This window comes from Teleopsis dalmanni, chromosome 2, assembly GCF_002237135.1.
Source record: "Teleopsis dalmanni isolate 2A chromosome 2, ASM223713v2, whole genome shotgun sequence".
NCBI lineage: Eukaryota > Metazoa > Arthropoda > Insecta > Diptera > Diopsidae > Teleopsis > Teleopsis dalmanni.
This window is the reverse complement of record NC_051847.1, coordinates 131,155,564-131,183,512: the sequence shown is the minus strand read 5'-3', so window position 1 is coordinate 131,183,512 and position 27,949 is coordinate 131,155,564. Positions and strand designations below refer to the sequence as shown.

The 27,949-nt window shown below is 28.0% G+C and overlaps 1 protein-coding gene across 1 annotated transcript; it reads left to right on the top strand.

Moving 5' to 3' along the window:
* On the top strand, nt 1-27,085 carry LOC119677921. Its single transcript, XM_038089507.1, has 9 exons — nt 1-1,148; nt 20,760-21,451; nt 21,517-22,241; nt 23,134-23,353; nt 24,250-24,518; nt 24,588-24,749; nt 24,814-25,012; nt 25,078-25,164; nt 26,666-27,085. The coding sequence occupies exons 1-9, from the start codon at nt 68-70 to the stop codon at nt 26,840-26,842; spliced, it is 3,612 nt and encodes a 1,203-aa protein (XP_037945435.1). The 5' UTR covers nt 1-67; the 3' UTR covers nt 26,843-27,085.
* The last annotated feature ends 864 nt before the right edge of the window (nt 27,086-27,949 follow it).

Sequence of the window (27,949 nt, the reverse complement as noted above, 5' to 3'; positions counted from 1 at the left end):
TGATAAGATATATTGAAGTGTTCAATTACAATAACTGCAATTTTATCAAATATGTGTGAAAAATATCATGGTTACAACAATTAAAATAACATGTGATGGAGTGTTCATCCAATCCAACTCTTATTTGACATCAAATTCAAATAGAACAACAAACGCTTCAATCAATAGATCAAATGCTAATGAAGTGACAAAATCGGATACAAAATCAGATAAACAAAATTGTCAAAGAGTTTCTCTAAAAGCGATAAATAATCGTTCTGACAAAATTAAACACTCAAATATAGCAACAACTAAAACAGATAAAATTATTGCAACAATAACAAATGACACTAACAAGGCAAAGACTGCAACATCTACTTCAACTTGTTCTCATTTAACATCTAATAGCTCGGTCAAAAATAACAGTAGTCAATTAAAATCTTATAAAACCTCACCGACTGCATCAGTAAAATTAAGAAATAATAAAAAAACGGATGCCCGTCGTCGTTACTATTTTGGCAGTAATAATATCTATTGGTGTAAAGAAACTCTTGGAGTCTTAAATGCTAATAAATATAATGATAACAATACCAGCGGAAAAATAAACACGAAAAGCATTAATAGTGGTCCTACGAGACGTATTTCGCGTAGTGTTAGTAGTGTTACTCATAAAGAACTTGAAAATGTTTATAAAAATGCTGTAAGTGCTAAAAATCGGCGTAAACCTTTTAATTGGAAAAGTTTAAGTGCTGCTTGCAAAAATCAAAATAACGAAAAAACTACCTCTAAATTCTATTTCTCAGATAAATGTTCTGATCTCGGTACAGCTAAAAAACCAGTGTTAAAAAATTCTAATACCAAAACATCTACTATATCGATTTTAATCGGAGAAAACGGTTCGAAGAAAGTCTATAATACGAAAAGTTATTTTGACAATCGTTTGCTTAGTTTTATCCGTTCAGCACGTAAAATTTATCGTCAAAACAGTGATCGTAATAGTAGTGGTAACATTTCAATAGATACCACAGATAAAGCTACAATTTCTAGTAAAAAACCTTTAACGAAGTCATACTCCAATGATGAAAAAAGCACTTTAAAAAATAAAGATAAACTTTATGATAATTTGGCAACAATAAATGCAGCAGCTGATTTAAGCGATGACTGGTTTGGTTAGTAAAATAATTATTATCTTTAAATAAATAAGACACGAAAAAATATTTAATAAACAATACCATTACCGAAATACTAATTTACGCCTCGAAATCCAAAAAACAAATGGAAGTTTCTTGTCAAAAACTTTTGCAAAACACTGTTTGAACATAGAACATAGAATTAGTATATACGTAAGATGCAGTTTTACTGTCCAGCTTGCAATTTTTAACAAAAAAATTCTATTAATATAGTATAAAAGAAAAATAAAGTCTAGTTCCCAATCAAGATATTTAATTTGCTCATTTTTTAAATTATAAATTCTGGATATTTTGCACACTGAATGTTCATATTGTTCTTCACCAATTTTTATACTACTTGCTTTTTATTCTACTACCGTTTAGGATAAACCAAATTATATATATATATAATAGGTGTTAATCGAAATGCTATTGTTCTCCTTAAACCTGACAAATTTTAGTGTTAGTGTACATATTTCTACAACCTATTCAGAATAAAAGAAAAATTGGAAATTTGAAATTTATGATAGTATTATGTGTGTTTAATGATTTTAGTATAAGTTTCAAACCGTTAGTTTATATTCCAAATCCAATCCTAACGTTCAGGCACATTGTATTGTACACTCATCGTTGCAAATATTTAAGTGTCTAATTTTGCTTCGTTACATAAATAAAATTTAATCACTTTTCTAACGATAACTTTTGTCTGACTCATCAGCTTATATAGCACCTAAGTCTTTAAGTTGAAATATATAATAATATATATATAATATATATATATTCCAATAAAGAATATGAAAAGAGCGATTGTCTGTATTTAAATCAGTTTTTGGTTATGTAGACTATACAAATATTTGTTTCATTCTGTTTCCATAGATAGGAGTATTCACTCTGTCTTGCAGTCATTGCAATGTGCACGAAATCCAAGAATGCTACACTAAAATTGCAAGAGTACGAGAACACGTTTGTTACAGAATTGCAATATCAAAATAAAACAGCTGTTTTTGCAGCATACCATATCCAAATTAGAAGCAACAGATGTCAAAACAGCTGTTTTTGTTTTTAGTTTTTTCTTTCGTTGCAAACGTACATATATGGGTTTAGGTATAGCAAGATTGCAAGCATTTGCAAGACACTTTGTGCGTGTATTTTGTTGTTATCCATTGCAAGCTCGCGTAAACTGTGAATTTCGTGCACCTTGCAATGAGTTTGGAAGACAGGGTGAATATCTCTCATATATACTTATATACTGTTTGTTGGGGAACTATTTTGAGTATTTTACAAAATCTAAAAAGAGTTAATCAGCAGTTTTTGAATTTTACTCAGTATGGAACATAAATCAAAACGAGAGGATATTAGAGATAATTTACAAGTGGTCAGTGATTAACGAAAAATTTTTTGCAAATATTCTGAAGTTCTTATGTTGTATGTAACTTGTTTGAAAGCTCATCCAAACAAACGAATTTTAAAAATAATAGAGGGATATCTATTCTTTGGTTGTATGAAATGTGCAAGTCTGAAGAAAGTTCGACGCTTACTATAGGGTCAAAAACAAATTTCTCTTGTATTACAGCTAAATTCTTTCCTTCATTTAATGTAAATTTTGAAGTATATATAGCTGCCATTACAATAAAATTTATAAATAAATAATTTATAATATTGAATGGATATATATTGTAGAACAACAGCATCCCTTGTTTAGATATAAGTTTAACGAGTATTTCAAGTTTTATTTGTATATTTATAGAATATTGGAATAGAATATTCTAGCTTCATTTATAATATTGTGTGGATTTTGAGATTTACAAATTCTACACACATTCGAAACAATTATATCAAAGAATTAATACGGTTTTTTTTTGTGTTTTATGAAGTGCAAATATATTTATTTTTCCATGCAATGCAAAGCAATTTTCTCTAACTAAATATGACACTTAAGGTCTTAATTGCATTATCGTTTTAAGTACCATATAGCGAATTTCTTTCAATTGACGTCAAGGACTTGAAATTATTTACATTAATTGCATATATATGGTACACATATAAGCCTTATTTATATATTATAAAGAGAATAAACTGCGTTGTTGTTTCTAAAGACATTGAAACAAAGCCTTATTTTACTGGCCAGTGACATGTAAATTATAGCCGATCTGACGATATGGTCGCACTTAATTAAATTTCAGTGATGAATAGGGCAAGTTGCCAATTTTGGAATTTTTATATTTGTATTAATAATTTATTACGTACAATTTCATGGATTAAAATTTTAAATCAATATTTTTATTTAATTTTTTTTTTTGTAAGTTTAACAAAAATATTATTTATACAAATTTTGAATATTTTTATACCGTAAAAAACATTCACTTTTTAGCTATTTTTAGGTAGCATTTAAAGCGCTCTAAATTGAAACCAATATTTGGTTTTGTAAAATATTTTTGAAAATGGTCATAATACTATTATTAAACAAAACTCATAAACTAAACAATAATTACTTAACCAAATGAGCACAATGTTCGCAATTATTTAAAGTTTGCACAATTTATTATTTAATTTTTTACTTTATCTTTTTAGCACTAAACACACTTAAGTTTCATTTTTAAGTAAATATAACAAAATTACTAAACAAATTGATTTAAGTAATTAACAATAAAAATAGCTTTTCCGTGTTATTAATTATTATGAATACAAATGTGGCTAATAAGTTGCTTAAAATATTTTTTTTTTATAGTAAAAATTTAATAGTTAAGTGGGTCAAAATAAAACTAAAATAAAATATTTTTTAATAAAATATTATTTAATACAATAAATCTATTCAATATTATAATTATATATTTATTTCTAAATAAAATCACATTAAAATTTAGTTAATTCAATAGTAGTAATAAATCATATTGAAATTAATTCATCATTATGTTAGTTTTAAAAACTTGGATGAAAACATTTGATACATACTATTTCGGTTAGGTTATAAAGGTCGCGATCAACTTAGACTGTTGACTGACTCTTTCCGTTGTTCATTTCAAATCTTACCTGAATTCTACATACTTTTCAAAGACGGGTCTTGCAACTGACTTAGATTTTTTAGAAAATAAATACCTATCTAGTTTAATATACGTTGTGCATATATTAGACAAAGACAAGCAGATGCATAGTACTTTTCTGATCTTCCTTAAAACTGTAGCAAGATTGATTAAAGTAACTATTCATTCTACGCTATTCTACTAGCGTGGTTTTGAACTTAAATGAAAGTAGTCATGGTAAATATTCCGAAAATGTTTTTATTCTAGCATAAAAGGACATCATTGAATTACCATAATAACATTCAAAATCTTGTAAACAAATAAAATTCGGTGGATTAGAAACTTATAGAACCTAAAAGAAGCTTATGTAGTTTCTACTAATACTGACTATCTACTGATAATTTCAATTTTGTGGTGCTGTTAGGTAAATTTAAATTCAACTTCTGGAAACTTTAAAATGGGTCACACTTATGTCACTAAAATTGATTGGTAAGGAGATGACCAGGATAAAATTTAAAAATTCCACAAAATAGGAACAAAGATATATAAATATATAAAGTTATTGCTAATAATTGATACTAATGATAATGATTGTTGATGATGACTATGAGGGGTAAAATGATTTAACATTAATAGTAATTAGATAAATGATTATGACTATCAAAGATTAGCTAAAATCTTCATATATAATATATATGAAATATATGAAATTAGAAATGCACATCTTAACAAGTTGAATTTATTGAATTATAGTTAAATATTTGCACTATCGAAGAGTGTGCGCACAAATTGATTGGCTACTAAAAATTGCTCTCATTGACCGACAAATCCGATCTATGATTTATCTAAAAATCACAGTTCAATTAACAACTACTTTCTGTATTTATGTGATTAGATATTGTCTGTCCGACGTGTTTTTTGTTTGTATTTTTGGAAAATATATTTTCCAAAGAAAGCGTTTTGTAAAAAGCATCCAACGTGTTTGTAGCAATAATATCCTGAAGGACTGTATCTTCACTTTTGTTTGTTTAAATTTCAAAAAATTTCAACAGTGTATTAGTGAAAAGTCTGTCTCAACGATGCAATCAATATTGCCATACTTATTACTTTGGAGTACGTGTTATATACAAAACTTTATCTATATGTATAACAAACAGCTTTATCTAGTGACATTAATGATAAATATTTTCACGTTATATTCTTTTAAAGATTGTATTAAAATTTTCATCAAATAACTCACTACTTTAATCAGTACATCTCAACTCAATATATTCTATAATAAACAAATTCTTTGCTAGACATCTGCCTGACATAGTTAAAATTATAACGATAACATTTATGTATATTATTAAAACTATGAATATGTATAACAAACTTTTTTTTTATTGTTAATTATTTAATTAACAATGTTAAAAAATTTTTTTTTTTTGTATGTTGGAATTTATTTCATATTTTTCAGTTAATTTTTTTAAATAAATTATAAAACAAAGAAAATGATTGTTTCAGACGAAATATCTACACAATTCGTACGTGATTAATCTATAAAACATGGTGGTGGAGCCCTGCCTTGTAGTACAACGAGTGCTGCGCTGTGTTGTGATGATCATCATTTTAATATCTCATCTACTATTTGCTAATTCAGTTTTTTACACATTTAAATACTGTAAACAAAGCACGAATATTTCGCTTAAATGTTTTATTTTGATTACTCAACACTTTGCTGTGATTTGTTTACATGCTAAGCGAAGAGCAACAATTTTGTTGTTTGTTGTTTGTTGTTTTGAAGTTTTAACCAGCATTTAATTACGTAATTCATCAAAATTTCGCTTGCTACTCAAAATAAATAAAGAACGAAATAGCAATTGCCCGGAGCAACATTTAAAGCAATCTTACTTTAGATTTTATAAAAACTGTCAAACCGCCGAAAATAATTACTTACTCAAGGAAAATGATTCAAAAAATTATTCAAAGTATTATTCAAAGTATTATTCAAAGTATACGGAAAAAATATTTTTTTTTTGTCAAATGTCATTATTAACAAAAAAATATGCAATGTAATGTTGAGCCTGGGGATTTTCTGCAGAGTCCCACCCATCTCACTGACTAATTTGAGTATTCCTTATAACCTTCGTGATTATTCAGTGACTAATCTAAGATCTGCGTACCGCCCCTTGCGGTTAGTGATTTCTCTAAGATTAGATAGTGCTAAGTAGGACATCCTGTAGGACCTTATGTATTTTTTGGCCGGATCTTTTTAAAGGTCTCTCAGCATATCATTCGTGCGGATGTTACCATGGCACTTTGAAAAGCCTTCGGAGAGCCTTACTTTAAGCAACTTCTAGCTTCTGTAGTAGAGTTGGCAGCTTTGCTATACGCGACACACCCATAAAGTACTGTTGGTCTAATTATATGGCTGTAGATCAGCTTTCTGTTCTTCGCGCTAAAGTTGTTGTGTTTGAAATCATTGAATCTTATTGGGAACAAAATATGAATAAAAAAATTATATTATGTAGAATGATCTCTCGCACAAGACTTTCTACAACAACGACATTACTTACTAGATACTTAAGTGCTAGATTTAACATAAAAAAAATTTTCCCTAAATTATTTTTTCGAATTAACATAAAATGCTTATACTATCTATGTGCAACCCCATAGTTAACCCCATATACATATCAATTAGGTAATGTACCTAACATTTTAAAATAACGTCTTAACTTCCAAATAAGTTCAATGTATTAAATCTGCTGTAGTAGAAATTATATTAAAGTACATGTAAATTATAATTAATCATTAAATTTACTCTTAATTATATGTATTTATATATTTATATATTAATATTTATTTCTTTATTTATAATATTTATAATATTTATCTTTATTTTTTACTGCTCAAATATGATTTGTATTAATTAGTGCATTAAACTGTTCTGGTGTTTTATTTACAATATTTATTGTATTTTTCCTTATATTTCTCATCATTACACATTTGCTTTAGTGATTTCAGTATTATTTCAAAAATATTTTTTATTCGCAACCAATAATAATTAACAAACGCACACTATAAGTTTATATTTTTCACAATTATTTAAAAGAATGAATTATTTACTACTCGTACACAATTTTATTAAATAAAAAGCGAGATCTTACGCAAAATGAGGAGTCTCACATATTATAAGAAAATTCAAAACTTAGACTATTTAGCACTTGCCAGAAGCCATACATATTTCCAGACTGGGGTTTCTCTTTCTTAAAGAAAGACACTATCTTTCTTCACAACGGTTTCTCTGTCTAAAGTAGAGTTATCTTTACTTGAAGATAAATGTGTTACAACTGGTTCACTTGTCTTAGGGCCTAATTGAGTCACGTGTCTTGAAATGAACGTGTCTTTCCACTGGTATCTATAATTTACTATAGACAAACTGAATTGGAAAATACTCACATACATTATAGCGTGTTCATATAAAATTATAATACTCATCAATGGGTGATGTGGTAATATAAGATTATAATACACAGCAATAAGGCATGTTATTAAAACTTTATTCAACTTTATTTATTATTTTCAATATTTCATATTAAGTCGAATGAAGGTATTTAAAATTATTTTTATAATAAGCAATAATAAAAAAATTCAAGTGAAAGATATGCTCTCGATTATTCGAACAATTAAGTTCGAATAGTTATCCGGTTTACCGAGAAATGTTTATATTTACTTATATTATAATAAAATACTAATGAGTTATTATAAAACCATCACATATTATATCGATTGTGTCTGTTTCTAAGTAATACCTCGCAGAAGTACATATTGCAATATTAATTTTATAATTAAATGTACTAGAACTCATAGAAACAAAAATAATAATAATAATATTAATATACAAAAGAAATAACTTAGAAATCAGTATGTACGAATTATTGAGTGCTCAAATTATATGAATACGAGCTATTATATGAGCACATTTTATATAGTTGAGATAATTGAGATCGTACAATATGTACGAATTATCGAGTCTTCAAATTATATAAATAAGAGCTGAAAAGAACGAAATATGGAGTTTTGAAAATTTGCATTTTAGATTCATTTTTAAACAGATCTTAGTTTTTAAAATAATTTATGAATATTTTATAAATAGTTGAGATAATTGAGATAATATTTTTTCCGTTGTGTTTAGATTATTTAGATTACAATGAATGTAAGTGCGGTATCCCAATTATAGCGATATTCGGATGATTGCGTGTTCGGATTATCAAGAACATACTATACTATATTTAATATAAAATTGCACAGTTGTACAAATAACTGCACTTCAAAAACTTTGAAATTATTTTAGTAGATAACGTGTAAGTAATAAAAAAGTTTCTAAATAAATTTGCTTAAATTTTATTATTGTAAAGAAATAAATATTCAAATTTTCTAATATAATAGAAAACGTGTGAACAATTAAAAAAAATTCATAAATAAATTTTTATACAAATAAAAAATTATTGAATCTGGAGGTTTTTAAGAAATTTTTCTCATCGCAAACTGCACGTTGAGTCATATTCATTTATTTAAAATTCGTAATAATAATAAATTATTGAAATTGAAATATAAAATAACAATTGCTGATATTACAATTTATACTTCTGATCTGAAATTTATCTTAATATATATATATATGTTATACATATTATACTTTTTATATAAGTTAAACTAACAGATAGAAATGCGCATGAAAATGCGTTGCGAAAGATGTATTATTATTTATATCGCATGTGACATGAATTAAAATTGAAAATATTTGCATATTTTTTTTATTTTAATTGGTACTCATTGTAATTATACTGTTCGGATATAATTGATTCACATTATAGAAAAGCAATACGATTAGGTAACAAAAGCAATTATAAATTTTATTTAATTATATAAACTATTGTAGCTCATTGTGAGTAATTTTTCTACTTATTTGTTTATAAGTTTGTAAACAAATTTTTTATTGCGTCTTTAAATGGCAAAATGACTAATACGTGTAAATGTTAAATGCATAAATATTGCCAGAATGTAGAAGATTTACACACGAATACTTCATTTACTTATGTCACATTTTCAACACCTTTCAACACAGTGTTAAGGTATTTAAAGGTAAAAGAGGATATGTCTTATTATGCGTAGTATAATATTTAACATATACCGAAACTAGGTTAACAAAATTATATATTTTTTTTGAATTCTGGTAATTCAAAGACTACGAATAAATATTTTTTTATACATTTACTTACATTAAATTAATATTTATATCAAGAAGAACATGCGTATGATAACTTCACCAAACAATATGATCCCTAATCTCGTATTAACTAAAACAATGATTTAATTACGACTTAAAATAATAAAATAAGAACTTCTTTAAATTCGTGCGTCAATTTTTCTGAGTATTATTACTATACAGAAGAAAACATGAATTTTAATGTTTTATAATAAAAAACACACAATTTGTATGTCACGAGTTTGTATGTCTATCCATTTAAAATTTTCCAGTTGTTACAAATTGAACACAGTTAGAGTTATGCGTCATTTGTTTTAAAAGATCCACTGATTTAGTGGATCATACCTAATCTATTTTAGGAGAACTTGTTTTGTTTTGATTTTTCTAAGAGATTCTTGCAGACAGTTCTTTTTTATAAATGTTTATTCAATATTCTTATTTGGAAACTAATACTATATTCAGACTGCCATATTTCCTTAATTTCGTAAAAATAAAATTAAGTTAATTTCGAGAGTGTTATACTGCCCCAAATTAAGAAAATCATATATTTTTTGTTTACTAATCGAATGTTAAAAATTACATGCTCCAACCACCATTTGTAGTTGATTATTATAACTATAAAGGATGACATTCAGAAGTTTTATTAGCTTTAGTGGATTTTAGGAATGTGAATTATTATTTTTCACTCTATTTTAAATAAATAACAATTAAATAACAGTGTCATTGACATTTATTTAACAAAAATATCACTTTTTCGTTATCTCAACTTTATCTTTTGCTTGAAATTTATCTTTTGCATAGTTGCATTTGAAATGTCCATTAATTTCAGTCTTCGTTTCAACAAAATTAAGGTAATTTTCCCTAATTTCATTCTCACCTTAAAACGAATTTTGTATGGCAAAATCAACTTAATTTCGCTGAAAGGAAGATGAAATTAAGATTTTTTGCGAAATTAAGGTGTGTCTGAACGTAGTATAAATTTTAACCTTCGTTTCAACGAAATTAAGACCATTTTCCTTAATTTCGTTCTAACCTTAAAACTGAATTTTGTATGGAAAAAACAACTTAATTTCGCTGAAATGAAGATGAAATTACAATAAGCATTTATCTTAAATGTACTCCAACTACCCTATAAATAATATGGTAAAAAAACAAATACAATTTAACTTTTATAAGGAATTCTTTTTCTATAGAACTCTTAAAAACATCTTCGAAAAAACATAAAAGAAGAAGGAGCACGCAATTGTATTTATTTTTATACAAATTATGAATTATTACCACTTTTATTACTTTATTGCAACTTAATAATATCACACTTCAATATATGTTAAAAATGATTAAACCTTTAAGTCACTATGATAATTATCATTCATAATACGCATTTTGACTGTAGTCTTACCAACTTTATCTAGAGTATGAGACCCACTTCATTTCTATTAACATCGAATAAATGTTAAAATCAAACAAAAGAAAATATATAATTTCTTATGCTACCAGTTTACATTAACCATAGGGTTTAAAGAAACATCATCCACCAAGATATCTTAATTGCTTTGTACTAAATGTTATAGATCACTTCTACAATTCAGTAATATATTTTAGTCATAAACTATGCATTTAATATAGTTGTGTATAGTTTTAAACAATACTTTAAAACTCAAAAATATTTCAAAAGTATTAATAAATTTTTTGTCAGTAAACTATTCTGGAAATAAGTATTCAATCCAAAAAAAAAAAAAACAATCCAAAATAATGTTATTTGAAGGTATTAAACCAGACTTTGTTACCATAACATCTAAAATAAATAAATTTTTTTTCTATTTTAATTTTTTTATACCTTATCTTCAAGCTAGATATTCGCACTTAATAAATATATATTATTTAGTATATATAGTAGTATATATATGTTATTTGGAAACTTTTATATTATTACTTTTAATTGGACATCATTAATACTCTGAGTTTTATCTTATGTGAAAAAACTTTTATAATTTTTTAATAAAAATTTAAAATTATTTATTAAAATTATAAAAAAGTTCAACTGAAATTGACAGTTTTGAACTCAAAGACCAGCGTGTTTAACTATAATGTGAATTAATTATATAATTCGAAAATTTAAAAAAAAAGACCTAAGTAATGCCAATTCAATCAAAACTTTTGTTAGAATTTCGTTTATTACTTTGTTGCATCTATATTATTCTATTCTATTCTATTGTATTCTAGTCTATACATTTTAATGTGTTATTTTCTATTCTATTTTATTTTGATACATTTTATTTTATTCTTTTCTATTCTTTTCTATTCTATTCTATTCTATTCTATTCTTTTGTATTCTATTCTTTTGTATTCTATTCTTTTCTATTAAATTTTATTACCTTGAAATATATGCATATTTGATTTGTTTAGACTTAAACCCATCCGTTTATTATTGTTGATACAAATCTTTAAAATATTGATGTATGGTTGTTGTATAATTTCTAGAATAATAATGTTGTGTTTTGACTATAACTTATTAATTTTTATGTTTTAAAACATAAATGTAAGAAAAGCATTAACAATGTTTCCACTGTGGAACTTTATTAGTTTAGTAAAGAATTTAAAATTTTTTTACAAAAAGCTTTGGTTTACTATCAACACATATTTGTATTGCATATTTGCTCATATGCCCTGGATACTATGGATTGATTTCTGAGAATTAAATTAATATTTGATTTAGTTAGATAGATTTAGGAGGTTAAAATTTACTAAGGCCTGTGCGCATAACACCACACACCAAAAAGATGACGAAAAAAGAAAAAAAAAAGAAAAAAAAAAGAAAAAAAAAAGAAAAAAAAGAAAAGTTTTCTTTCCAACTGTCACAAAAATAGGTGTTCATTTATATTATTAAAAATTTACTAAACTGTGTTATAAAAATCGATTAGTGTCCAGTGTTATCATCTATTACTGTTTTGTATATTGCCTTTATAATTATTGTTATTTTTTCTTATGATTCTTGAATGCTCCCTATCTTTTTATACTTACAGTCACTTCTGCGATTTTCTACTATACTACTATATAACAATAAGTTATCCCTACTAATAGCAGTAGTATAAAAAATAAAATAGATAGTTAATTGTCCTTAGCTAAAGTTTCGTCCAATATCGTCTCCATTTCAGGCGTTATTCTTTAATAACCGGGTTAATATAGTTCCGTTTGAGTCGTTGGGTTCCAGTGCTTTAGGTGAAATTACTTGCAAATGGGTTTTGGTAATTTCTAAATTTGACTGCGTAATATATATATATAGGTATAGATATATTTTTTTATTTACGAATAGCTTAGAAACGAAAAATAAACATAAAAAGTTGATTAAATTAAGAAAGCGTAGTGTCTCAGTTGAAAAAATCATCTAAATCCCTTGCAAAATATTTTTCGCAAGGGGTCATTCGGTTATTGGGTTATGTGAATTTTTTTTATTGTTTATTTAGTTAAATAACATTTGCTAAATTAGTACTAGGTAGAATTACTAATGTGTTGTAATTCTTATGGTACATTTTTTCTAATTACCATACAATAAGTTATTAAGATCTAACTGTCGGCTGTCTTCCAATGTGAAAATGTCAGTGCATATCATTAATAAAATAAATACTTTGTAAATATTGAAAATGTTTAAAGCATGTTTATTTATTATTTCTTCTTATGAAGAAGACATTTTTATTTATTCTGATAACTAAAATGATGATATTTAATATAAGTATGCAATATATATTTTATTGGCACCTGTAAATTTTCTAATGAAATTCCGACATAATCTTAGCTTAGTTCAGAAATATTGTAAAATAATCATTAAAAATAGAATTAAATTCGAATTAGGTTTGTTTGCACTCGTATGTGCTGCACGCGTGCTCTGAAATCCGCTTAAGATATTCCGAGCAACCGTTGCATGTTGCATATCGCATATTTATGCACTCCTCACCGGAAAAAAGCAAACGAAATGCTTGCCCGTACTTCACCAAATAAGTACGTGAGAACCTTTGAAGCTTCCTTATTGTTCTTTCAATATTTTTTTCTCGTATCTTTTCTTCATGCCCGGGTTCCTCATGTGTTAACAATACTTGAACTTTTTTAATGTATTTTTTATGCTGTTGTTTCATTTCCAAAGGCACTAGTAAGTTTTCGTATGACTTATTGTAAAAGTGGAAAGTGTTGTGAAAAAAATGAAAATATAATAAAACAGCAACCTGCACACAATGTACTCCACAAAGGTGAAAGAATCATGGAAGTAACAGTCATGCATAAAGCATGAATGAGTAAAAATTTCCAACTCCATTGTAATGTTGTAATGTTGTAATGTTTGTAATGTATGAATGAATGAATGAACGAACATACAAACTTTAAAGTTGAATGCTCAGGAAAACCACAAACAGCTTAAATTGCTTAAAAAAGCCTCAGAAGAAGGAAACTGCACTAATTACAACCAAGACAAAGAAATCAAGCAAAAAAAAATTATGAGATAAAAAAAATTACCAGACAAAATAGTGTTGTGAGAAAAACTCGATTATTTGCCGCTCTCATGTGTGGGATACAAATCTCACCTACTTTATTAATGATTAAAGCTACAATAAAATCAGCCGCCACCTACTGAGCGAAAGATCTGATTAAAATCATATCAATTTATGTACTATATATCAATTTTTTTGTGGTCAAAATATATATCAAATTCTACTTGACTAACAGAGAGTATAGCAATTGAAATCGCATCAAAACCAAACTAAAATTTTGCATAAAATCCAATTAGTTTACAAGTCTTTGTACATTTACATTATAACCTAAATACTCACTGAATACTAGTATATGTGCTGATATTTAATACAAGTACTAAGGTAATTCCACTACAAAACCGCATTGCAAAGTACTAAGAATTGTTGTATCGCTCCAATACGCTCCTCAGCGAATGCGACTGAATACCACTGACAAAGTAACAAAGTAACAAAGTTAATTTTAACATGTGGAAGATACACAAATTCGTATGTCGTCTAACTTACAAAAATGAGAAGAGTATCGAGGTGTGTATTTTCACAGAACGTATAGCCAATGAACCATAAATATTGAATGCACAATGTAATTTTGCATTTCAATCAATTTGAAGCAGTTTACTAGTTGTATATTTTTTGGCTTCAGTTGCGTAAAATGACAAATGAGTTCATTTCAAACTTAACTGCTACTGGTTAATGGTTATTGGTTGTATGGCAGATTGACAATTTTATTGACAGCAATTTTTACAAAGCTACTGAAATTTCATATTCAAATCATGTTTCCATTTTATTTAATTAAAATCTATTCACATACCAGTACTGCAATCACTTTTTATGGTTTTTGTTTGTACAGAGATACTCTCAAAAATATAAAGCTATTGCTTCAAGCTAATGCCAATTTCAATTTAAGTGTATTTCTCATGACATTTAAATCATTTCAGACACTCATAGTATATTATTTCGCTCTATAAATGAATACAAGTGGTCGGGTTAATTAATTTACAAGTGTATCAGGTGACATATGTATATAAGTTGTATAAGTATTTATTTTAAAATGTAAAACTATATTATTACGCCTACAAAACTCCTAGTAGCAGTATTGAACTACATATATCTTCGAAATTTTATAAAAAATCTAAATAAAAAAGACATAAACCTCTTTAAGACGTAAATCCTTGACAGTCCTTGATATTTGCTTTGACTAATACATTATTTCTAAGTAAACCTAGGTTAAATTACGTTGGTGTAGCTCACTTAAGCACAAATAATAGCCCTTCATGTTACTTCATGATGAAACACTGTTCGTTCGCTAAACCTAAAGAACCACCTTGAAGGTAGAAGTCCCAAACATCTATTACATGAACGGGGTCTCTTTGAGAAGAGGTTGGTTACTCTTCACTCAAGTAAAAATTAACCAACCTTAAAAGTCTATAAACTTGCCCATATCTCTAATTATAAATAATGACAGCTTATAGCAGGGCAGTTAAAAAAAGAGCCACAAAGATTTTGAACCGCTTCTTTTCACCAGTGGTGTTCAGTGGCAAAGGAGTTGGAGTGCAATTTCATCCTCAACCACAGATTCACATGGATTCCAAGATACTTGTGTGTTTAACAAGGTGCTAAAGGATAGAGCAAGTCTTATTGCATGCTTTCCTAATACGTGTGTTAATAATACCTGCCACCACTAACACCGTACTACTGAATTGGTTTTACTTTAGCTGAATAAGCTGACTAGTACGAATTTTGTCCAATTTAGGATTGTGTCCGCAAAGATTGTGAAAGTCCAGAAAAAAGCTTTTTCTCAGTCAAAGTTCATGCTACAAATATCTGTTTTGTGAACTGTCTGGTTTATTTTGTATATGCGCCAGATAAATGTGATCCGTTTCTAGAGATTCATAAAATTTTAAACTATTTCACTTATTATAGCTAATCAGATCTTTAGTGATGAGTTCCATATCTTACATTATTAATCTCAATATTCAGCAATTCCATAAGATAGAATAGTACGGTGCTTCAAAGAATTAATTACAACATATTAGCTAATAATTGTACCCTATAAATATCAAATCAATTTGCTTTCAAGTCTTGCAAATCACAAAACTTTTCAAAATGCAACTTGTTTAATCTATACTTCCCATTAAAGACCAATAATAAATCCGATGTAAATCATTCTCCTCATATAAAGGCAATACTTAATGTTTTGGTATGGTTTCCGGTATGATAGATAGTGATCCTTTAGTAAATCGAGCATAAGATTGATATCTTTATAAGTTATGCCTATTAAAAGGAAAAAGAAAAATGTCTGTTTACGAGCTTCCAACTTAAGGAGTATTGTTATTTTATAGTTCGAAGACCTTACACATTTCGTCACTTATTAATTTTATTAACATTAAACAAGTAATCATATCTCGTAAGACAGTATTCAATATTTCTTAATAATTTTATGCCATAGCCCATAGTTGTTGTTGGATTCTGATGATATGAAAAGATGATGCATGCTCTGCTAAAAAAACCCCAATTTGTAAATAGATTATGTCAAGTTCTAATACAACGATACCAACTATGTAAATACCATACAAACTATGAAAGATATGTATTGATGGTATGGGAGTCGATTTCTGTAACAAGATATATTAATTAATTACTTTTAATATGAAAATTCAAAGCATCTTATTTAAAATGTGGCCTACACTCTCATTGTTTGTCATAACCGTTTTAAGCAAGATGTATCTCTCAATGGCGCCGAGAATATTTTTGCACCAGATTGCCACCCGCATATAACGGCCATATATTAATTATTTGTCTTGCTAGTGTTCAGTTTATTATAAGTAAAGCTATCAGTTTCTGGTTGAGTCATAGTGTTTATATGTTAGACAATTTGTTCTTTACTATTTGTGTTAATAAGAATTCAGTTGCAACTCAAAACTAACTTTAAGTGTCACTTAAAATAATATTAACGCAACGAAAGCACAACGAGGTGTATGGGCGTTATTCTGACGGTTCATTCTCAAATACACTGGCAGCTAAACGTTAACTTAATGTAAACTACTTTTGAAGCCATTTTCCTATAAAAGTCAAATCAACGAAACGGAAATTCTCAAAAACTTACTTTTTCGTTATTGAAGATAAAAATGACAGGGAACGACCGGAAATTCAATTAAAAAAAAAAAACAAACGACGCAAAAAATTGTAAACATACCTGATTTAGTCATTTGTTTAGTAGCTTAAACTTTGTAAAGTTTATTTTTGTTAATTTATGCAAAACGGCAAGGCAATCTCAAAAAAGGAAAAATTAATTAAAACCAAAAACAAAAGCAACAAATGTGAGAAAAATAATACTTAATTTGTACAACGCATGTATTATACAGTTTATATATGTATATGAGTTATATATACGAATGATTTACTTATGTTATACTAGAACACACACCCGAATTATACCTATACAAATGATTTATCTATAGTAGAAAACATCCGAATTAGAATTGTTTTCATTTTCAAATTTAAAAACGCATTTCATCTTCTAAGTAAAAAATTTGTTATGGGAATGAACTGAGCCACAAATGTACATAAATGAAAAATATCTATTTATTTTTTTAGATTTAACACATGATTTTTAATGTCAGCTGTTTCCATTGTTTGTTTATATAATTTGCTTACATCGCTACTGAATGCTTAGCTTAAATTATTTTGTGCATAAATCAAGTAGCAAAATAATAATAACATTTAAAATTATTTCCTTTGTGAGTAAGCCATGCTTAATCACGCCTCAGTTAACCTTGACTGTGACTCTTATTCTGAATCTGACAGCGCACGTCTCTATTATCTGTGTTATCTGTGGAAGTATGATTTATAAATTAAAAGAAATTTTGTTTTTATGACTAAAAATAAAAATAATTGAAATATTTATGCAAAAATTAGAATGTACATATATTAATCTTAACATAGATAATAGATTACTTATATTATATTAACTTATATTAACTTAACTTTAATAAAATATGGAAACTGCTCCTAGTTTCATCAGTTGCACGAGGGTAGTTTGATATATCAGTTAATTTTTGAACTGACACAGTAGTTACAATGCATCGTTAACATCATCAATTGCATGCTTAGGCTTGGCGATTTTCCAAAGGCCTGGAATATGGCCTCGGTTGTAGTGTTTCCTAAACCGGACAAGAGTCATTCATTTTCGCAGAACTTGCGTCCTATCAGACTGCTCCCAACTATGGGGAAATTGGCAGATCGAGTAATCTAGGCTTAAAACAGCGGTGAATGCACTAAATATACTTCCTGACGAACAATTCGGGTTTACGGATAATCTCTCTACGGAACTACAACTAGCCAAAACTGCGCAGCTGATACAAACCGCTCTAATTAAACGGGAGTCAACCGGGATGATTATATTTGACATATCCAAAGGCTTTGACAAGGTCTGGCATGATGGCCCTAACTATCCTCAAGTCCACTTCTGGATTCTCAGGAAGATATGCTGATTTAAGGTCCGTCATCAACTAAAAGACAAATAAATGATATGATTTCTTAGGCTAGTTACTTTATATACAACACTGCTAATGTCAACTATTATCTGTTAATATGTAGTCTATTGTAAAATCATAAACAAGCTGTTGTATCATATAGCCATTGAAATCAGACAACCTCGTGAATTTCAATGAAAATGTAAAAGTAGAATTTCGTGTGATTTTTAAGCATTAAATTTTGTATAAAAGAATCATTCCCGAACATCAATATTAGTGATTAAGTAATGGCTTACTTAATTCCGATGTGGAAAAAGAGGAAGATACACACCAGATATAATTAAAATTCATAATATAGTACTAGAAAATCAGCAAGTAAGATTCGCGGAGTTCCTGAGTGGGCACATCACTATCCTCGCGATCGGCGCTACGATTGCTCAAATTTGACGATAAGCGTAGCCATGTGACTACTTCGCAGGAGTGTGTGCCAAGGTTTGAAACCAATCCGAACGTGTTTTATCGCCGTTTTGTAACCGGAAAAATGGGTACCGGCTAATATTGATGGAAGTGCTCTTCCATCAAGACTATTCACACGAGTGCCGTCGCGAATGAAAAAATTGGACTACGAACAGTTACCCCATCCTGCATATTTTTCAGATTTAGTGCACTGCGACTATGTTTCCGAACGTGAAAAAAGTGGACTCGACCGTAAGACTCGATTTGGGTGAAATAAAGAAATAAAACAAACTCGTATTTTAAGAGCTTCACGAAAACGTATTATTTGAAAGAAATAAAAAAGTTCGACTAAATGTAACAAGCTAAAAGGAGACGCATATAAATAAAATATTTTTAATTTAAAAAGTCACTAAATTAACATATCAAATTACCCTCGTATGTTATCAAAAAACATTTTCAATTGAGAAATCTAGATTTGCTCTCAATCTGCACACTTTTTGCTATAGTTTTGTGGTCCAATCAAACATTCTGGGCAACCTAAATATTTGATTATTATATTGACAAATCAGTAACTTAAATTAAAATCAAATTTGAAACAAAAAATGTATTGTAACTATGAAATCATTTAAAACAGGTGTTAATTTCAAGAGCTTAAGATAGATTAATACATATAATATAGTGTTAGACATAACTAATTCAAAATGAAAATGATAATTGAAAATGATAAATGACGCTGAGAGTAAATCTCGAGTGAAAAACTTACTAATCGAAAACGCTATTAGAAATTATTATTATTATAGGTATTTCTAAATCATATATTTTATATTTATATATATATATATATATATATGTGTGTGTGTGTCATATGTAACCAAATTACATGAAATCAAAAAGGCTTTTTAGCTCATTAAGGAGGATTCGAGCTACTTGAACCAACCTAACTAGTTACCAAGAATGTAGATAACTTAATTTTTTCTCTGACTATATGAATTTTATATTTTGGTACTTCGTGATAACATCTTATAAATTAGAAATCTTATCAATACAACGCTGGTAATTGTAATTGTACTATTGTAACATTCTACAGAAACCAATTAATCCCAATTTATTTTTATATATTCTATTATTATTGTAGTAACATTCTATAGAATATCATCAAATGTATTCCTCTGTTATTAATTTCTATTATTATTTTATATTAGAATGACAATTTCGTTATGAATTAGAAAGTCTCCTTAATGTAATAAAACTATAATTAATTATAAGCGCTTATAATTTTTATAACCAGACTTTTTCCCGTCTGGTTTAGATATATAAATATGTATAACAAATACTTCGTTTAATGTACAGCTGTTTTCAGTGATGCTAAATTGTGTTTCTTAATTCGAGATTAACTTGCTATACATTTTTAAAATATTTAATGTCATGTTCACTTCTAAACCATTTCGCATTTTAACTCAAATTAAAATTAGCATTTTAAATAAAATATGTACGTATTTGAACTTGAAAAAGTTATCTGTTCTTTATGTGTTACAGTTGTACTGTTGTTGTATTGTTATTATTAGCGCATGTTAATATATTTAAATATTTTGAAAAATTATTTTCAATACAAGTAAGAAATGATAAATTTTTCATTGCATTCGAGTCCATTCTAAGACAAGTCTAGTTTATATAAAGTTGCGTTTCAGAATAGAGAACTAAACTGTATAAAAAAGAAGAAGTACTAAAAAATTGTATGGACATTTAGATATCATATAAATAATCGTAATATATATTTTTAAAAATATAATTTATCTATATAGATAAACCCCACATTGAATAAATAAATTTAATTAATATTTTGTTGTTATTAATAACATATATTAACTTATCAAATTTGTTATCTTAACTTGCAGACGAAGAGACTTCACTGAATGAAAATACTAAAACGTTGGAAAGGCAACCATTAGAAAATAAATCAAAACTCAAACAACGCCAGCAAAATAAGCAGAAACAGGAACAGCAGCAATTGAACATAGACGATAAAAAAACGATATCATCCTCATTAGATATACGGATTGGTGCAAAAACTGTCGATATAAAACCACTTAAAAAATCCTCTGTAGCAAAAGTAAAATCATCGCCTCCAACGTTAGTTAACAATAAAAACTGTGAGGATAAAACAAGTGGTATACTAACACCACCGAAGGCAGAACTGCCGACTGCAACGATAGTAGCAGCAACAGTTATGAACAGTCACGCTACAGCAACACAAAGCGGACAAACATCAGTCGTTGGTCATCATCGTGGTTTTTCACAACCTTCAGTAACAGTGGCGACTAATTCAGCAGGTGATCCATGGTTTTTACAATCCACCGGGCATCAAATGCCACCAACAGCACCACTACGTCACAATAAACGACCAGCACCGCAGCCGAATGTAAGTGGTAGCGGTTTAGTCGGTAATAGTGCAGCTGGTGCATTACTGGCTGGCAGTAATATTGTGCCAGCAGCTGGTGTTAGCGGTTTGTTACATCAGCAGCAATTAAGCCAGTCACAGCCACATATTGTACCCCCAAGTATACCGCCGCATCATCATAATAATGTGGTAAGTAAAATATATTCATTTAATTGATAATATTAGTATATTAAATTGTAATTTATTTTTCGCAGAGTCAGCACCACAATGCGATTCATTTATCCTCGCATGCACTTAATAGTCATAATTTAATAACATCCGCTTCCAATCATTCACCTAAATCACCTAATCAACATCAGCATCAACAACAATTAGCAGCTACCACAACACAAACGCAACAATTGCAGCAACATCCCCATGCACACTCCCACGGTCACATATTATCCACATTTGCGCCACCATCGCAACAACAAACGACTGCAACAGGCGCAACAAATTGTACAGCGGCAGCTGTTGCAGCAATAACACAACAACAACAACAGCAACATTTGCAGTTGCTCTCTTCCAATAATTCTAATAACAATTTAATGTCGTCATCAATGAATGCGGCACATTTAGTTGGTCAAAATACGCATAACGCGCTCTCATTGCATGAAAGAGGCCTACCACCAAAAAATCTAAGTGTCGCCAATAGTGCGCTGCATGGCAGCAATATGTTGCTACATACAACAGTACAACAGCATCAATTGCAGCCAACATCATTGACTTCTTCACAACAACAGCAACAACAGACAAATTCTGCTACAACGGGTATGTCAACTTCTTTGCACAGTTTTGACATAAATGGAGGTAATGGCACATCGTGGGCGAATACGGGCAGCTCATCGCTGTCGCCAACTAGTGCAATGGTGCCAACAATACAACAGCAGCAGCAGCAACAGCAACAAAGGAAATGCGAAGTCAAATTGAATGCAATGCCGTAAGTTAATTAGTTTAAGTGCTATTTCGTATTGTTGATTTTAATTAAAATATTTTGTTATTGCAAATGTTTGGAAGCTGTAAAGCTGTAAACTAATTAAACTATAAAAATGCGCTTAAGTGACAATAAATTTTCTAGGCCAAACGCTAAATGTTTAACTTGGATTTGTAAAAAATTCTATATGTAATCAACACTTTCGCTAAATGGCTTATCTTATCGTAGTTTTATCAGCACACATAATTAAAAATATTATTTGCAATTTCTTTCATTGTTTGCACTTGATTATTTGCATTTGTGCTTGATAGTTGTAATATACAAAATATTTTAATTAATAAATTTATATTAATTTTTTTTATACATGAAGTTTAATATAAACTATCCACCAATATTTCATAAGTACGGATTACTAAAATATACTTTACACGATTGTGATTTCTCGATAATGCACATTTGACAATGGATTTACAGTAAAGATATATATTTTTAACAATTTTTTCCACGATACCTTGTGTGTATGTAACTTAGTTTTCGAGATTTAGGACTTTAAACTTTTTAAAAATTTTTTATGAAAACGATCAAAAACAAGTAGTTACCCAGGTCATCATTTACATAGTCAATATAAAAATTGCATATACTAATTCGCGATAGATGGCGTGTGAAGTATTTTTTTTATTAGTATATAACCAATGTAAAATACTTACAATTGACTACCTAAATCCCTTGTCAAATCGGCGTATCGGAAAATTCAATCAATGTAAAGTACTTACAATTGCCTACATTAATCCATTGTCAAATCGACGTAACGGAAAATTTTTTGTCTTATAACATAAGAAGATCTATATCACATAATAAAAAATTACAATAAATAAATAAAAAATTTATTTTTTTGTAGTTGGTTTCATGGTAGTATTACACGCGACGAAGCAGAACACCTATTGCAACCCCGTGACGATGGTCTCTTCTTGGTTCGAGAATCAACAAACTTCCCTGGTGATTACACATTATGCGTCTGCTTTCAAGGCAAAGTGGAACATTATCGTGTAAAATACTTAGAAAATAAATTAACCATTGACGATGAGGAATACTTTGAAAATTTAGGACAACTAGTGGCTGTAAGTATTAAACTAATAATATTAAATAATCTAGAAAACCTCAATTTTGTCTCCTTAGGTATCAGACATAAATATAAGTAAAAATAGTAGAAATCAAAAAAAAAAAATTAAAACATGATTTATTATGACCGCGTATACACCCCTAAAAACTTAAACAACAGTGAAGTGTCTAGCCAGTATGTCACGCAGAGATAAAATGTGCTATAATCTGAGAAGTGTAAAACTCTGATATAGAAAAAAAATAAACAAACTAAGTTTGTATTAACTAACGTATGACCAACTTAGCTTAAACTAAAAGATTTAAGAGATTGCACTTAGTAGATCTCTTCGACCTTGGGCTACAAAAAGAGAATTAAACATAAGTAATAAAATAACCTCTGGAATAGTCTTAAGATTCTTCAAAAAATATTATAAATATAGTTCTGGAGATAATTGTACAAGAATTAAATAATAAATCAAATTTATATAGTTAAGTGATTACTCTTCTTAAGTGCTATGCATTGCGATTACAAGAAAGCGATGCTGTTAAGTTATTTAAGTTTTTGAGAAAAAAGTATATATCTAACCGAAGTTAGGTCTACAGGAGCATTCCTCTCCAGATGGCTTTGTTGCATGTGTGCCTTATCCAGTCTCCCTCATTAAATGCAATTAATCCTCAACTTGATTACTTTATCGGAGATCCTCACCGACGTGTTCTTTCGAGATTCAGAGTCTCGCTATGTTGTGAACCAGATAATTTATCTATATCTTTGTATAAGAGATCATCATTTCGATTTCAAGATTTTTATTTTGCGTCGTTGTGTCTTGTCCCTTTAATAGAATAATAATTATTTATTATTAATAATTTTTATTGTAATTAATGTATAATCGAACGTGAATATTTTCAATTCTTTTAGCATTACGAAGCTGATGCTGATGGTTTGTGCACACAACTCATTAAGTGTTTACCAAAGAAAGGCAAACAAGAGTTCTGTATAAATTCTAAAGATTTTGTGGACAAAGGTTGGGTTATACCCGAAGCTGATTTACAGTTGCGTGAAAGCATTGGAAAAGGCGAGTTTGGTGATGTGTTGCTAGGAATATTGCGCAATGAGAAAGTTGCTGTAAAAATGCTTAAGGATGAAGGAGCTGTACAAAAGTTTTTAGCGGAAGCTTCTGTTATGACGTAAGTTTTCCAAATTCCTTAAGATTTAAAATTAATTTCAAAAAAATTATTATTATAATTTATTTATAGCACTTTGGAACATGAAAATCTTGTAAAGTTTATTGGTCTCGTATTTACAAGTAAACATCTTTATTTAGTAACAGAGTACATGAGCAAAGGATCACTGGTTGATTACTTAAGGTCGCGGGGACGGCAACATATAACGAAAAAAGATCAAATCAATTTTGCCTAGTATGTTTTCAAATAGAACTGTTTATTTGCGGGTATATAATAATATATTTGAAACTTTTTTCAGTGACACGGCTTCAGGCATGGAATATTTAGAAGCCAAAAAAGTTGTACATCGTGATTTGGCAGCCCGTAATGTTTTAATTTCAGAGGATTGTGTTGCTAAGGTGTCAGATTTTGGCTTAGCACGCGAAGAATGTTATTATAATTTAGATGTTGGTAAATTACCAATTAAGTGGACAGCACCCGAAGCTCTAAAAAATGGCGTAAGTAGTTAAAACTCGAGATCATTTAATTATTTATGAATATATTTTTTATTGTATATTTATAGCGTTTCTCAAATAAATCAGATATGTGGAGTTTTGGAATATTGCTTTGGGAGATTTATTCGTTTGGTAGAGTTCCTTATCCTAGAATCGTAAGTATCTACGGCTTTTTGTAATTTTATTTTTAAATAAAATAATATAATATTAGCACAGTAACTAGTTTGTAGTGGTTAAAAAAAATAATAATATTTTATTACTTTTTTTATAATTTAAACAACGTAAATTTATGTAGCATTTGTGTTGTGTCATTAACGCTCGAGTAAATGTTTCAAATTTCACAGGTTTCCGTTTTCAAGTTTCTAAATATAACAATTGCAGTTCTAAGATTATATTATTATTATCAGCATGTTTATTACAATATCAGATTGTACAAACTTAGCCTATTCACATAAATTTCTAAAAAAAGTTATTCCAATTTTACCATCTCTTGCTATGCATCTTAGTTCAATTATTGACTTATTTGTTTTCCGTTTTATGGTTCTGCGCTAAGTATTGCGTGGTCTGCTTTGCGACCTTTTGTCTTAAGGGTTCCAAGATAGTATGGGATATGTTACATCTTCTGTATTTTTCCGCAGTGTATGGCCCAACCATCTAAATTTTCGAATTCGTATTTAATGTACAATTGGTTTCTGTGCAGTAGCACTCCACAGCCGGACACTACTGTTACCACAACATTGTAGTTTTTAAATTGATACCAGTGTTAAATGCTATGTTTCGCTTCCGTATAATATGGCAAGGTAAAATTATAGATCTTATGTAAGATTATATACGGAATATTAAACTTGCATATTTCTAAAGACGACTGATGATGAATATTTATCAATATTCAAAACAACTTTATGGTTATTTAATTAATAATAAAATATTTGTTATATTTTCTTACAACATTTTGTTTTGTATTTATAAGCTATATTTTAATAGTATGTTGGAAAATAAATGTTTTCAAAAATTTCGTTTTTCGTCCAAGTTAATTATATAAAGAAGATAATATATGATTTTTTGATATATTAAATTGTTCGACATAATTATAATGTCATGAAATTATTTCTTTCATTCTATTGAAAAGAGTTTTTTATTTATTCAATGAAAAAATTTTATACCTCTATAAATAAAAGTGTTTTTATATTTTTAACTATTTTCCTCAAGGTTTCAGCTATAGAGGAATACATAAACTCAATATAATATATGTATATAGTATATAACTAAGCAGTAGTCGGGTTTCTTCCTGACAACAATATGCTGTTGTTGTTGTAACCCGTTAGAACTTGCTTGTAAAGTCACTTTGGGTGGTGTTGGTCGTCGAGATTGACGAGTGGTTCCGGAACGTAGACCCGGTCGTTCTTGGAACTTCGACAATATGCAACAATATTGATTCTTTCGGTTTACAGTTTAGTTCCGAATCTAAGCCCTAGTTTTTAATGAAAACAGCACATTATTTATTTATTAATAATTAATAATACTATCATTAATTATTAATGATAATAATATATTATTATATATATACGTTATATCTTACATAAAATTCAGAATATTATAATATTTATAACATATATATTATTTCATAATTAATCAAAAATTATTATTTATTTTTAGCCTCTCTCTGAAGTTGTTAAGCATGTTGAAGTTGGTTACAAAATGGAAGCACCAGAAGGTTGCCCACCTGAAATATACGAAATGATGCGTCAGTCTTGGGACTTAAATCCTATTAAGAGACCAACATTTGCAGAATTAAAAGTTAAATTGTTACATCTTAAAAATGCAACTGCGTGAGATAATCCTTATTAATAAAAAAAAGCAAACATAAGAAAAACCATATATAATAAATATAGTAAATAATATTAAGAGAGGAGGAGGGCAACTTCTCAATTAAACATGTAAAAATACAAAAAATAATTAATATTTAAATGAATGTAAAACAAAACTTGTATAAGTTATTTAACGCAACAATTTTAATAATTTATTTAAACTATTAACTTCATACATGTGTACGTGCAACAACAATATTACAAATTTTCTTTATATTATTAATAATATGTTTTTGCATTAAGTTTATGTATTTTATAAAAATGCAGCTTGGAAAAAAACAATATTTGTTTTTTATGTGCAGCTAAAAAACCTTAAATGCAAACTCTGAACTTTTTTTTAACTTTTATGCGTAGCTATTAATATATTTAGTGATGACTTAGTTAAGTTTACTTACAATTTATGTTATTTATGTTTAGTTAAAGATATATATGTTTAAATAAGATACTAATAGAAATGATTTATATTTTGATAAATAAATTTATTGTGACCATTATACTTAAAATAAAAATAAAATACGACACAGTAAAAAAAATATTAGAAAAGCAAAACGAAAAATATTAAAATTAAAAACATACTTTTTATACTTCGTTTTATTTAACTTTTAAAGTAATCCTTATTTTTTAATACAATAAAAAAAAAATAAATTAAAAAACTATTACTTGTAAAACAAGTAGTCAATAAGTTTTGTAAATTGCTTTTGTAAATTTTCATTTTCAGCTTTATTTTATATGTTAATGTAATTTTTTTTCGGTAGCTATGAGTTATACTAATTATTTTGTTTATATATAATTTTATATTTTATAAAAATTAGTAAAAATTGTATTTAAACTTCTTTTTGAATTTAAATATACTTAAAAAGCAAACGAGAACCTTAAACTATTGTAATAACAAATACATATTAAAATATGCATATATATATATTTATATATAAATTTTATAAATTAAAACAATCAGCTAGCAGCTAAAAAAACTAGTAACTTATCAGCTAATAAATAATAACTTATATTTAATTATAAATGATAGTAAAAATGCGTAATAAAATTCGTAAAAATATGCATAATATTCGTTTTA

Coding starts and splice junctions, on each gene's coding strand:
- LOC119677921 (XM_038089507.1), top strand. CDS start 68: ATGGTTACAACAATTAAAATAACATGTGATGGAGTGTTCATCCAATCC. Junction 23,354..24,249: donor ATTTAGGACAACTAGTGGCT/GTAAGTATTAAA, acceptor CAATTCTTTTAG/CATTACGAAGCTGATGCTGA. Junction 24,750..24,813: donor GATCAAATCAATTTTGCCTA/GTATGTTTTCAA, acceptor AACTTTTTTCAG/TGACACGGCTTCAGGCATGG.